The 13922-nt window shown below is 43.6% G+C and overlaps 1 protein-coding gene across 2 annotated transcripts in view; it reads left to right on the forward strand.

Annotated features, from left to right (window-relative positions):
- sema4gb (sema domain, immunoglobulin domain (Ig), transmembrane domain (TM) and short cytoplasmic domain, (semaphorin) 4Gb) overlaps positions 1–13609 on the forward strand; it is a 35266-nt gene extending 21657 nt beyond the window's left edge. For both annotated transcript variants that reach the window (XM_017439095.3, XM_037980908.1), the window contains 9 exons: positions 757–870; positions 1140–1294; positions 4352–4527; positions 6969–7107; positions 7195–7417; positions 7489–7604; positions 8698–8852; positions 11241–11302; positions 12040–13609. In XM_017439095.3, the coding sequence (XP_017294584.1) occupies positions 757–870; positions 1140–1294; positions 4352–4527; positions 6969–7107; positions 7195–7417; positions 7489–7604; positions 8698–8852; positions 11241–11302; positions 12040–12995 (2096 nt within the window). In that variant the 3' untranslated portion in view covers positions 12996–13609. The remainder of the gene's footprint in view (positions 1–756; positions 871–1139; positions 1295–4351; positions 4528–6968; positions 7108–7194; positions 7418–7488; positions 7605–8697; positions 8853–11240; positions 11303–12039) is intronic.
- Positions 13610–13922: the final 313 nt, after the last annotated feature.

Raw genomic sequence — 13922 nt, forward strand, 5'->3', positions numbered from 1 at the left:
ACTGGAAGGGTCACTGAAGATGCTAGGCGGTATTTGTGGCCGCCATCTTGCTAGGTGCCATGCCTATCACTCTGTTTTCACATTGTGAAAACAGGAGACAAGCCTGTGCTGTAATGAGCCTCTCACCCTACCATCAACCATATATGTAGAAGTTTATGATGGCTTAAACTTATATAATATAGTCTGGAAATATTTTGGCCTTATTTAAGATGTACTTCAGTATTTCAACAAGGATAACTGAGCCTTTGTTTAGTCTAACACTAATTCTGTGATATGTAGCTCATATATGTTCTCCATAAAATAGATAAAACGTATTTTTTAATTTCTGAATGATTTTTTGACAGCATAGGCATTTATGTAAGATAGACAAAAGCTAGAAAGGTTACGTTTTTTAGGATTTATGGGCTAACATTAGCTATACCACATTCTTTGAAGTGCTGGTTTTGATAATTATGTCAATTAATGACAAAACTTTGGGCTCCTTGGATGAGTTTGGTTTATTTTCTCAGGAAGCCATGCTGGCAGTGACTAAGGATGTCACGTAGCACCTACCAAGATGGCAGCACAAACTCTCGCCTTGATAACATAGCCTGGAGTGTGGTTTTTGGTGGTATTTGGTGTCTGCAAAGATTTATTGTCAGTCTTAAAGTTTATCCGGAAGTGACTCAAATTACCCAAAGAAGGGGTGAGATGGGATGTGGCTTTAATCTAGCCTCCTCTGATCCATTGTTTTGTTATTTTTGATGGGGTAAATAGATGGTGAGATGTTCACGGCCTCTCAGTACGAGTTTCGCAGCTCCCCAGACATCCGCAGAGTCTTCCCCTTCCCCACTCTCAGGACCGAGGAGGCTCCCACCCGCTGGCTTCTTGGTGAGTAATCCACAGTATCGACGGTGTTTGCCAAATAGCTGTGCTAAGACACTGATTTATACTTATTTTCCATTCGAAGTTAACAGAAACATTTTCTGTTACTTGGGTAGTAAATAAAACGCATAAAAGATGCACTTCCCTGCAGCTCTTAACTGGGTTTTCTTGTTGTGATTCAATCATACATAAAGCTCCATCTACAGTTTCCAAGGAGACACTTTCCAGGCTGCTAATAGGTCTGTGTTTGGACATGTGGATCTGTGTGTGTTCAGAGGCAGATTTCGTGGGATCTGTGCTGCTGAGGGAGAGCATCAACAGCTCCATCGGCGACGACGACAAGATTTACTTCTTCTTCACCGAGAGAAGCCAGGAGCAGATCGCCTACCCGAGCCAGACCAAGGTGTCTCGGGTCGCCCGAGTCTGCAAGGTCGGAAACCAAAACACAGGCAGCCGTAATCACTTTTAACGCTCTCACTGGGAGATTAACCCCAGCGAAGATAGATTTGCAGTTCCTGAAAGGTCACTGAAATGAGACGAAGGAGGAGAAAAGACGCCAGACACCAGAGCGCAGAAATCATGGGATTATCTAACGCTTTATGTCAGTGATGCAGGGTGAAATGAGCTGCCACTCTCCTCTGACAGTAATTTCGGCGCTGAATGAAGTAGCAGTTGGGCGCCTCTAATCACGGGTTTTTTTTCACTCTTTCTGCACCACTGTTTCCAGGCAAACTACAAGCCGTATTGCGCTTTTGTATTGAGTTTGCAGCCTCGGTGACCAAAGAAGTGACCAGAAGTCTCGGTTGGTGATTTGTTTGATTATTCCTCGTGGAACCATATAAAAAGGAGGGGATGAATCAACTGTACGACCCAGAACTAATCAGGAAACCTAATCAGAAAAAGCTGATTCATTTCACTAAGTAGTTACAAGAACAGCCTGACTGGCTATGAACTTTAGTTGCATTTCAAAATAAAAGCCTAGTTTTCCTTGAAGGAATGCATATCAATTTTAAATTATAGCCTTTCTGATCCAGCCTTATAAATGACGTCATGCGTGATCTCACAAGATCTGTCAGCTTTTATTGTCTTAAGGACGACTCTCAGCTACTACCACGCCGAAGTCAGCTTCATATCTGTAAAACTGACTGACTTGTAGCCATTTCTGGGTTGGCTAAGGTCGTTTAGCTGTGGTGGCCATCTTGATTCCTGCAGTTAATCAGTTGTAGATGATATCTAATGAGTACTCTCTGAGAGTTTCCTTAAAGTCCGCCCACACAGACAGGAGCAGAAAACATGATCGCCCCCACCTTCAGGTGAGAATGATACCAAAACTGGCTTTAAAGTAAGAATTATTCCTTATTTCTTAATATTACAAATCATCCAGTTTGTTTGCTGCTTCCACACATCTGCCTTTGTTGTCCGAAGTCACAGGATTAATCTTAAATACACAGACTGTACAAATACTCAGGATTTATCTCATTTTTAAAGGATTAATCATAAATAATACCTCAATATTCCACAACCTCTTGAGTAAACTCTTTTGGGTTTACGACTTATCAGTCAGTTCACATTAATTTCACGTCATAAATAAACTGAGTACTATTTGCTTAAGTGTTTCTTGTAAAAGAAGAGGCCTCACATGTGGATTTTTCTTGAATTTATGCTTCATAAAACCAACCTAAAATTTATCTTTCCCTGGTAATGCAACAACCTTTGCATTCATGAGTCATTTTATGCAATGTTTTACTGAATGTAACCTAGAATTTATATACTAATAAAATGTTAGTTGACGTTTAAATGAATCCGCTGCGTTCTCAGAACATCATTAAAAGCACACTTCTAAAGCTGCCTCATCTCCTTAACGCTCCATAGCTCCAATTCAACAACTTACAACTATTTCTTTGTAAAGTGGGCGCATAAACAGGAAACAGTAAATCTCTTTTGTGCTGTCATGTTAAAGAGCTCAAGTATGTTGCGTCACTATGATGCTCGCTTTATTTTCGTGTCTAAATCTGTAAAATAAAAGAGAATAAATCTAAATGTAAGAAATCAAGGAAGTAAAGATGCAGCTGCACAGCATTTATGGTACAGTTTTGTTCCACGAAGTTATTATGCAACTGCGGGGGGCGAGATCAGTTTAAAAACTTTCTTGAATTTTTTCTTTTATACAAACTGCCAACATTTGGTATTCTCTTGGTTTCCTTTCCAATCCGTCCCCGTCAAAACGAGTCATTTCTATAAAAGTCATTTCTCTTTATCTCGCTTCATCGGTGCCGTGTGAAGTTGTCAGAACAGTCGACAGTGTAATAACTCAGACTGAACTAGGCCACGGCAGAAAATGCAGATGTCGAGCCGGTCCCCAGCCAGCTCTGCCCCGTGGCAGCCAGACACCACGCTGGCTGCAGGAAGCTCTGCAGATAGCGGCGACCGGCATTCGCCTCTGGCCTGAAAACCCCCGAAGACTTGCCATTTTAGCAACTGGAGCTCTGTATCTTCGCCGAGTTTATTGCCAGTCATGACCTATTTTTACAGAGAAGGCATAATGACATAAGTAAAACGAGCTTTCACTGACCCCAAAAGCTGACATACCGTATTATTATTGGACGTTTGGAAGTCCCATATATCTCCAGCAAAGAAAAAGTGCTATTTTTCTGTGCTGTATAACTGCAGCATGATTTGCAATCTTGACTCTAGGCATATATTTTCTTGCTATGCATGGATTTTTCCCCTTCTCACTTTCTTCTTGTGCTTTGATTGACATAAATTATAATCTGCCAGTACACCCCTTAAGCTTTGTACACAATAATAACCCAGAATCATCTCAATATAAAAAAAAAAACTTATGTTCTCAGATTTACCCATTACGCTGCTTTCTGAGATTTTTTTGTTTTTTTAGTGAAACGAATTAACTTTCTTCCTGTTTTTCAGCATCATAAGAAATAAATTCATCAGATGGAAGTCTCCTAATGTTTTGGATGTGTGTTGATTTTAGCTGCTTTTCCTTTTTACATGTGGGAGGTTGAGGCAGGCGGTGCATTTTGATGAACGGCAGACGTCCCCCCAAAGACACAAACGCAGAAAGATGAGGCTGTAAGATTCAGTCAAACAGGGGGGGAAAGAAGCCTCCGTCTCTGTGTGCCTTCTTCTCTTAGCGAGGTGCACTAAATGACTCTTTTACTGAGATGCGTCTTGCTGCCTCCCACTGCAGCTGAAATGCAATTAGAGCAAGTAGTCACAGTCTGAGCTTCCACATCTACCTCCACTTTCAGAAGGCTCTGCCTTCCTTCATTTCTCCTGATATGTGTGCAATCATCTGTACGTTTCATGTTCTGATCTCTGTAAATGCATCAATCCTCTCCCTGTTTCTCTTATCTCCAGTGTGAGTGCCGATGTGTAAACGTGCCTAAACGTTTGTGTCATGAAAGCTCAGGTGAGAGGTTATTTATTCTATTTAATTTGTCCCTTCTGTTGTTTCCTCTGCCTGCAGACTGACTGGGGAGGCCAGAGGACTCTGCAAAGGAAGTGGACAACCTTCCTGAAGGCCAGAATCGTGTGTTCAGTCCCAGAATATGAGCTGCACCTCAATATCCTGCGCGCTGTGTTTGTCCTGCGAGGGAGAGATGCTCAAAGCAGCGTTTTTTATGGCGTCTTTGGCCTGGAATGGTAAGAGATGATGTCATTTGGGGTGTATCTCACCGGTTTGCGACTGCTGGAGACTAGTTGGCAACTCCAAATTGTAAGAAAATCTACAACAGTGATCTCCAATTCTGGTCCTCAGGGCCACCATCCTGCATGTTTTACTTGTTCCTCTGCTCCAACACACCTGATTTGAATCAATGGGTGATTAACAGGCTTCTGCAGAACATGAAGAGGTGATTTAACCTCTGAATCAGGTGTGTTGGATCAGGAAACAGGTCAAATATGCAGGATAGTGGCCCTCCAGGACCAGGATTGGAGACCAGTGATCTACAACTTTTCAGTTCCGGTCTTATCGAACTCTTGAGTGCATCAAGCCACGTTTTGCATGGCTAGTTTTTAAAACTTCCAGCTTATTTTCTTGTTCACGGCTCGCAAAACTGTATTCTGGGCCACCTTTGCCCACCTTCTACCCACCTTCGTAGCCATGATTTAATCTACCGAAGCACATTTTGGAATTGGACCAGTTTCTGAGGTTTTCAGACCTGGACATGTGGGGCTGTAGTCTCGGATGTTTTCTCCCGTGCAGAGTTGTTGTAGATGGCTATGGGCAGCGGATCTGAAGAAGCTTCTGACTGAAGACTCTCTCTTGTTGTATATTTGTTGTGTTAAATGTGGAGGGGGAGTCTAAGCCCTCTCCCAGCTGACCGGCTGTATGTCTTTGGGAATGATGGTGACCCTCTTGGCGTGGATGGTGCACAGCTTTGCTCTGGAATTTGTGTAAAAAATAAATTGAGAAAGCTTTAAGATAAGTTTGAGAAGCCTGCAACAAAACTGAGACGGGTTAGAGATGTCTGTGATGACTTTGCAACTATTTTTTAGGAAACAGTCGACTGCAAGGCTCTTCAACTCAGGGCAGGAAATTCAAAACGTCCACAAATGTTTGAAGACGTTTTGGAGACTCCCAACTAATCCCCAACAGTCACAGCCCAGAGAGATACTGGCTTTACCTTCTTGAAACCTTTATATATATTCTTTTTTTTTTGTTTTAGCTAAAAATATAATTTTAGAACAGTAATTAGCTTAGGAGACTATTGGTGTGTTTTCTTTGATTTCAGATTTTCTGAGTTTCAAGTAAAAACAAAACTAAGTCAGAAGGGAAAGCAGACAATCTCAAAACAGTTTGATTTATTTTTGTAATTAATGCAAACATGTAAAGACAACAAGTTGTATTTTAATTTCTAATTTGCCCTCCATTAATTTTGTTTGAAGTGACTCACAGATATAATATAAATAATTTGTTGTTTTGTTTTATATCAAAATGGGTTTAAAATGGATTTTTGTTGGTAAAATGGCTTAATGATTAAGTTTTTTTTGGCCTATTTCAACTATTAACAGTTCCAGTTACCTTTATCGCTAAAACATAATTAAGGATTTCTTTTCCAGACTCTTTTTTTCAACTTAGTAAATAATATTTAGGCTTTAGAATAGCGATTGGACAGAACAAGGCTCCTGGAGCTTTGGGAACCTGTATTTATAGGTTAAACCAGTAAAAAAAGTTCTCTGATCTTGAAAAATAATCTGTATTTGAATGAAAAGTGAACCGTTTTCCGAGTGAATGTGGAGCTCTCAGAGGACAAAGACAACCAAAAGACAGTCTGGCAATAAAGTGTGTGTTTATGCTGATGTGCAGAGTCATGCTGCATAAAACTGTCCCAGGGGTGTTTAGATTCTGACGGAGAGGACAGCGTTACGATGCAACATTAATGCTATCTATTTCTTCCTTTCAGCCTCCTCCCTTTCCTCACCGCCACACTTACGTTTGTGGATATTTAATCAGTTTGTTGGTTGCTTTCACTGCAGCGGTGCAAAATCGCGCACCTGTGTGAGCACGAGGAATGAGTGAGCCCCCGAGCGACGCTGCTCACCGGTTTTGAAGACTGACTCTGGTTTCACGTTGTTCTCGATTTTCTCACATGAATGCTTTTGAAGACTGAGTTGAACACACAATGGATGTAAGAATGTGACCATACCCCCCCATTACACACCCCAGTTACTAATCGCACCTTCAGGGCGTAAGACTAAGAGTCACCTGGTTCCTGACGACCTGTTCCGACTCTTTCCTTTCACAGGTGTGGCACCAAAACCCACAAATGGGCCACTTTTATGTATGACTCAGAGTGAGTGGGTTATTTTAGTTCTGTAAATCTGCTTCCTCCTGGGTCCGGATAATAGATGTAGCAAGAAAAGTTGAACCAGCGTAACAATTAAAAACAAAAGCTACCATCATGACACACAGACACGAGATCAGTCCTTCTTTTTACTCGTCATCGATGGTTTGAGACGTGTCTGAAATTGGATCTCTGTGGCAGTTTCGTCTTGGATCTCTCTGTGTTTATTCGTCTCTGAATCATTAATCCTGAGTGTGTCCTCTGGACATGTCTTTGGGGTGTTGGATTATATTTCAGGAAGAATATCAAAGCGTCTGCCATCTGCCAGTACGCCTTCTCAGATGTGCGTAAAGTTTTTGAAGGGCCGTTCATGGAGGTGCAGGATTCAAAGTGGAGGGAATACACAGGAAAAGTCCCAGAGCCGCGGCCTGGATCTGTAAGTTCCCCCGTTTAATTCTCGTCCCATCAGAGACGTCTCCCGTCCTACTTTGACTGAACGCAGCGATGGTTTTTGTCTCTGCAGTGTATAACAGATCTGCACAGGTCCCAGAGCATAAACTCATCCCGAGACCTCCCAGACAGCGTCCTCACCTTCGCCCGGAGGCACCCGCTGGTGGCCAAGCAGGTGCACCCGGTGGGCAGGACTCCGCTCATGTTCAAGAGGAGCGTCAACTATGTTAAGATCGCCGTGCACACGGAGCCGGCGCTGGACGGAAACCTTTACACCGTTCTGTTTCTGGGAACAGGTGAAGTTTCGAACCTTACGGTGACTGCTTGTGCTTTTCAACCCTGTAAATGTAACGTTTTTGTCCTGTAGACGATGGATGGCTGCACCGAGCCGTGGACGTTGATGGAGGGATGCACATCATCGAGGAGCTGCAGATGTTTGACAAACCACAGCCGATAGAGAGCATGGTCATATCTTCAGCTCAGGTGATTATAAAAGTCATTCAAATTGAAATATTATGAGTATTTTCAGTTAGAGTCAGAGTCAGGCCTGAAGTTTTATAAATTATACCCATCCACCCGTTTTCTGCTGCTTATCTGTGGTCGGGTGGTGGAGGCATGAGGTCCAGGAGGGAAACCGAGACATCCTTCACCCCAGCTATGCTCCGGCTCCTCCCAGAGAATCCCGAGGCGTTCCCAGACCCGGGGTCTCTTCCCAGAAAACCTCCAGAGGGAAGCATCCTAATCAGATGTGCGAACCACCTCAGCTGCCTTTTTTCGATGCAGAGGAGCAGCGGCTCTACTCCGAGCTCCTTACCTTACCTCTAAGGCTGATCCCTTCACTTCAGCCGCTTCATGACCTCATGACCAGGAAGTGCAGATGACCCAGTCCATTGAGAGCTTTACCTTTCGGTTCAGCTCCTTCTTCACCACAGCAGACCTGACCTCCTCCTCTCCATGGCTGCACCTTCAGGTCCTGCCTTTGAACACCACAAACAGGATCAGAGACGAGGGACAACCCTGGTCAAATCCAGCCCACATTGGAGACGAGTCCTGCACAGCGGATAGAACTAAATGAGCGTGTTATATTTCTGTTAACTCAATATTTCCCCTCCAGGATGTGTTTCTCTGCTGCTTCTTCTCCGTTTAGTCTATAACAGACAAATTGATGTGACGAGCTTGGATTTGTTCCTAGTAAACTGAACACAACTTCCTCTTATTTTAAACTCAACTATAAAAACTAAAGTCCCGCCTTTTTAATCAGCAAATCCGAAAGCTTATGCCTAACTGTGCCTGCATGCCCAGTGCTCCAGAAGGAAAACCTTTGAGACATTTGACCACTTCTAGGTGTCCCTCTGTTGGATAATTGTGCTAAATATGGCTGTAAATGGCAAGTTTCATTAGGTGACAGTGGACTTAAATGTCGATTAAAGCAGATTTATTGGTGATTTTGCCCATATTAACACAGAGTATGAATGAGAAAGAATAGAAGAGAAGCAAACAGATGTTTAGATCTAGATTTCTGCTCGCTGAAGATCACAGCTTTAATATTAGATGATTGTTTACTTTTCTCTCACAGAGGAGCATCTACGTGGGCTCCCACTCCGGAGTTGTTCAGGTACCGATGTCAACCTGTCGGAGGTACGCTTCCTGTTATGACTGTGTCTTCGCCAGGGACCCCTTTTGCGCCTGGGATGGGAGGGTGTGCGTGGAAGTATCGTCTCGTTCACAAAGGTGAGACAAATACACTTAAAGACGCGCAGCTGTCCCACCCGTTATTTCAGCAGCGTTTACTCATTTCAGTCGCTTCTTTCTTCCGTTTCCAGGCACATAAACTGAGTAATCTGAGGTCAAAATAAATGAACCGGAGCTATAAACAAAGATTGAAAGCTTTTACACACTTTTGGTTGTTTTTTTTATGTCCTCCCTCTGGCCTAACAGCAATATCAAAGCGTAATTAATTATTTATACAGCATCTCTACCCCCCTCCAACACAGTTTCTGTGAAAGCAGGTCTAAGACAATGTGGCTGACCTGGATTTCTTTCGTCGGCTCTCTGCAGCTCAGCGGGAGATTCAGCTGAAATGGGTCTGAAGGTTCGGCTGGGAAACAAATCCCCCGAAAAGATAAAACATCTGGATACGATTTAAAGCTGCAGATCTCTTAAAACAAACTTCATCAGCGATGAAAATATGCAATAATTAAAGAAAAAGGGGCTTTTATTTTGGTGTAGCACTGCAGCATCTAAAACTGAAGTTTTTCCACAAAAAAAAGTTTTAAATAAGATGTTCTAGGAGGTTTTTATTATCGTTGTTTGGTGCCGGAAGGCAAAGGCAGACAATAATGGGATAATGTTGTTGCCTTTGTATGTGTGTGTCTGTTGGTTACTAAGATATTGTGCTCAGATTAAGTGTGGTAGTAGCTGAGAGTCATCCCCAATTCACACTCTGAGCTCTGAGTTTCAGTGTTGACTCACTGCTGCCCTCAAGTGGCCAAAACGTCACTAACTGTTGTTTTGTTGAATAAAAGGTGAAGTTAACGAGTAGAGAAGAGCTCAAATTAATGATATTCCAACAAATCCAGGAAGAAAAACAATAAGCAAAACAGCATCTAAAGATTAAAATGGGCAAAACGCTAACTAATGGCTAAAAGGAGCAAAACAGTAGCTAGAGGCTAAAAGGAGCAAAACAGCAGCTAAAGGTTAAAAGGGGCAAAGCACTAACTAAAGGTTAAAAGGAGCAAAACAGTAGCTAGAAGCTAAAAGGAGCAAAACATTAACTAACAGCTAAAAGGAGCAAAGCACTAACTAACGGCTAAAAGGAGCAAAACAGTAGCTAGAAGCTAAAAGGAGCAAAACACTAACTAACAGCTAAAAGGAGCAAAACACTAACTAACAGCTAAAAGGAGCTAAACACTAACTAACGGCTAAAAGGAGCTAAACAGTAGCTAGAAGCTAAAAGGAGCAAAACACTAACTAACAGCTAAAATAAGCAATACAGTAGCTAGAAGCTAAAATCAGCAAAAACTAGCAAAAATAAGAATTAAAAAGCTAAAAGGAGCAAAATGCTTGCCTCAAACTGAAAGAAGCAAATTCTAGCTAAAAGCTTAAGTAGCTAGCTAAAATAATAAAAGTAACAGAACCATAGCTAAAAGCTAGAAGCTAAAAGCAGCAGGATGATAGTTGTATGCTGAAGTTTTTGAAGGAATTAAAGCGATCTCAGTGTTTTTCCAGGGGTAAAATATTTGTAAAGAAAGTTAAATATTTTGAAAAGCATAAAAGTCCCAGCAGCTTTCGGCTGAATGAGCCGAACGTTTTGACGTGAGAGCGGCCGAAGGAGCGCTGAGAGTTTAGAAGCAGTTAGAGAAAATTAAAACAGGTACTCCTATAGTGAGAGATCATTTTGGTTGTGGTTGATCTGACTGAGCGCACACACACACACACACACACAGCAGACATCTTAATCTCCATTACGGCGGCTGACACGCCGGCCTCTCCTGCGGGTTCGTTTCAGTCGTGTTGCCTGCCGAAAACAAGCAGCGCGAGCAATGAAATATTAATGGCAGCTCCTCCGGATGATGGCGTACAACACCCTGTTTGATTTCTGAAACAAATCATTTTGTTAATCTTTCATAAAGAGGAACGAGCTGCCCATGCTGGAGGAGTTTTACTAACACGCTGTTCTGCGATAAACTGGACAGAAACGCATCCAGGAGCGCCAGCAACGGCAGAATTTCATTTCTGTGAACTCAAATCAGCGCTGCAGAAGCTGAAGTTATTCTGAACGAAAGGTTTTGAGTTTTCTTCGGCCATTAGGTTGTTAAAGAATGAAAACTTCACGTTAAACTTGAATATTTGGGGTGATTAAACTGCCTGTGGGTGCGAAATATCTCATGAACCATTGGATGAATTTTAACAAAATTCTCAGAAGGTGATCAATGGATGCACGTCTACGACTGATTAGCTTCTGAACGCAACTAATCAAACTAAGCCTCCACAAAAGCAGCTGAAGCTCAGTCATTTTTGTAGTTATTGAGCTAAAATTTGCTGTGGTCGTAGTCTGTAGTCTGTGTCCTGTGTCTTTGTGCTGTTTTATGCTAATTTTTCCTAAAATCCTTCTTTCAGGTCAAACCTAACCCAGGACATCACTAAAGGAATCAGGGGCTGCAAGGAGAATTCAGGAAATGGTACGTCTTAAAACGCACACACACAGTTAATGTGCACCCTTTACTCTACGTCTCTTTGAGTTTTTAAGAAGTTTAAATGCTCTTCTTCAACCTCCTGCTCTTCCTTGATGAATTTCCTCGGGTCTCTCGGTCCTATTAGGAGGTTGAAAAGCGTTCTTTTCTTTCTCTGCCTGAAAAATCAACCGTTCCAGGATCTCTTAAAGGATTTCTTTCGGAGGTCCCAGCGCTCACATTTTAATCAGCTCGCCTCCTGCGGCACTGCAGGGCTCGCCACCTTTAAGGAGGCTTAAGAGGCGTGATAGGAAGTGATGCTGCAGCTCGCTTTGAAAGCATCGCCTCGGTGACCTGACTTCTTCTTCTGTGTCTTTCTGTCCTGCTGAGTCAGCGATCACACCATTGTTTTCCTCCTAATAGTCTCTTCTGGAGCCAAACTACGTCTGTGTACTTTGGGCTTTTTTAACCCTTTTTTGTATCGATCAGGAATCGTGTTCTACTGCGTTTATTTACAAAACTTTTCCCCATTGAAATACATCACGGACTCTTTATTTTAATACTGTTTTGTTGATTTTAGCTTCTTTCTTGCTAATTTAGGTTTCTGCAACTGTTTTGCTGATATTACCCACTATATTTCTACTGTTCTGCTCATTTTAGCTTCTGATTGTTTTAACTTTCACATCTTAGAGAGCCCGGCTCTCTGGCTGACGCCCGGTTTCCTGTCCTCTCGTTTTGTTTCTCAGTGGTCCATCGGCGGCGCTCTGTGATGTCGGGCGACGACGTGCTGCTTCAGTGTGAGCTACGCTCCAACCTGGCCTCTCCACGCTGGACCCTAAACGGCAAGGAGCTCCAGGGGTACGGCCTAAACTCGGGCTACCGCATCGGCACCGATGGCCTCCTGATAATCGGCGCTCGCGCCCAACAGGGCGGCTCGTATCGCTGCTTTGCCTTGGAGAACGGCGTCTCTGTGCTGGTTTATCTTTACACGGTGAAGGTTCACACAGATCCGTACTTCGTTGTGGAGCCCACAGACACAGCTGAGCCCACTGCGGTCTCCGGTCCGGCTCTTTCCTCCACCGTCAGCCCCACTGAGCAGCCTCTGCCTTCGCCTCCAGCTCCGCTGCCTCCGGGAGCCGAGTTCCAGATCTACAGACACATGGAGGCCATCTACATCTCCCTGGTGGCAGTCCTGGGAGGGCTCTGCCTGGTGCTGACTGTGGTGCTGCTTTACGTCAGCTTCTGCACCAGACGGACCGCTCAGAGCCGCAAGTTCTCCCATCAGGGTCTGCAGGTCCTGGGGGAGTCTGAGAGGAAGCGGAGCTCCCATCTTGAGCTCAGAACCATCTCCAGCCACTGCAACGGCCGCCAGGGTCGTCGCTCCATCTCCGTGCCGACGTTTGACACGTTCCTCCAGATCGTTCCCGGCGAGGACCAGATGTCCCCGGCCAAAACTCCCCCACCGGCTCCCCCGCTTCCCAATCCGCCCCCGCTTCCAAACGTGGACTACGCCAACGGGCTGTCGGCCACTCTGCCCAGCGTCCTGAGGAAGATGAACGGGAACAGCTACGTGCTGCTGAGGCAGGCCGACCCCGAGGGCATGTCGCCGCTCTACCACTCCTTCACGGAGGAGCTCAACCGGATCCTGGAGAAGAGGAAACACACGCAGCTGCACCCGCAACCCGACGAGAGCTCCATCTAGGACCGTCCCTCTCGGTCTGTGTCTCAGTTATTTATTTGGAACCCAGAGGTGACGGAACGTTGCTGTCATTTATCCAGGTGGGACGAGCAGCTTCCTGGGTCTCGTGACGATTAAGTTGCCTGTAATTTCGCTCCAAGGATGGGCCGAACTCACCAGAAACTGAGCTCGGTTTGCAGACAGAACCTTGGAGTTTGGGGATGAAACCTCAGTGAAAACGTCGGAGAAAGGAGGAACAAAAAGATGCAAAATGGGATTTAAATCAGGCCACGCGACCACTGGAAACTGAGGTCTTTAAGAAATATTCTGATCTCTGTGTAGCTTAAAGTGATGCTCCTATAAATCTGTATCTTGTGCAAATATTTATAAGTCTGATTTTATTTGTTTTTTTATTTCTTCTGGGTGTTTTGACAGAAGTAAGCCTGTGTGTGAGGTTGATTGTGAAGGTAGCAGGTTTCAGATTTGAGACGTTTTGGGAGGAAAGGATTAAAACTTTAAAGGTAAAGTTGATTTTAAAGTGTAAAAACAACAAACCAGACAATTCAAGTTGGACCTAAACTAACTAATCAGCCCAAACTGGTGGTAAAAGGCTGATGATAGGAATCGATAAACTGTGTTTTTATCGCTCGCCACCAAAAAGCTAAGGCGGACGACAATGTTTTTGCCCATTTCTGTGAGCAAAACATCTCTGTCTTTGTCAGAAAGTCAGTTTTACAAATATTGAGCTGAAATTTAGTGAGTTAGTAACAGAGAGTCATCCTCAACACATATTTCAAGCATGAACAGATCACACAAAATCTCGTAATAATATTGAGATTTCACACAGTCTGGTTTTGTTTTGATCAAATCCAAAACCTGAAAAGGTGGCGGGCGATATGCATTCCTTTAAGGAACATTAGTCCTTTAATTATTGAAGTTACATCACAGAAT

The sequence above is a fragment of the Kryptolebias marmoratus genome, linkage group LG17, assembly GCF_001649575.2.
Source record: "Kryptolebias marmoratus isolate JLee-2015 linkage group LG17, ASM164957v2, whole genome shotgun sequence".
Taxonomy (NCBI): Eukaryota; Metazoa; Chordata; class Actinopteri; order Cyprinodontiformes; family Rivulidae; genus Kryptolebias; species Kryptolebias marmoratus.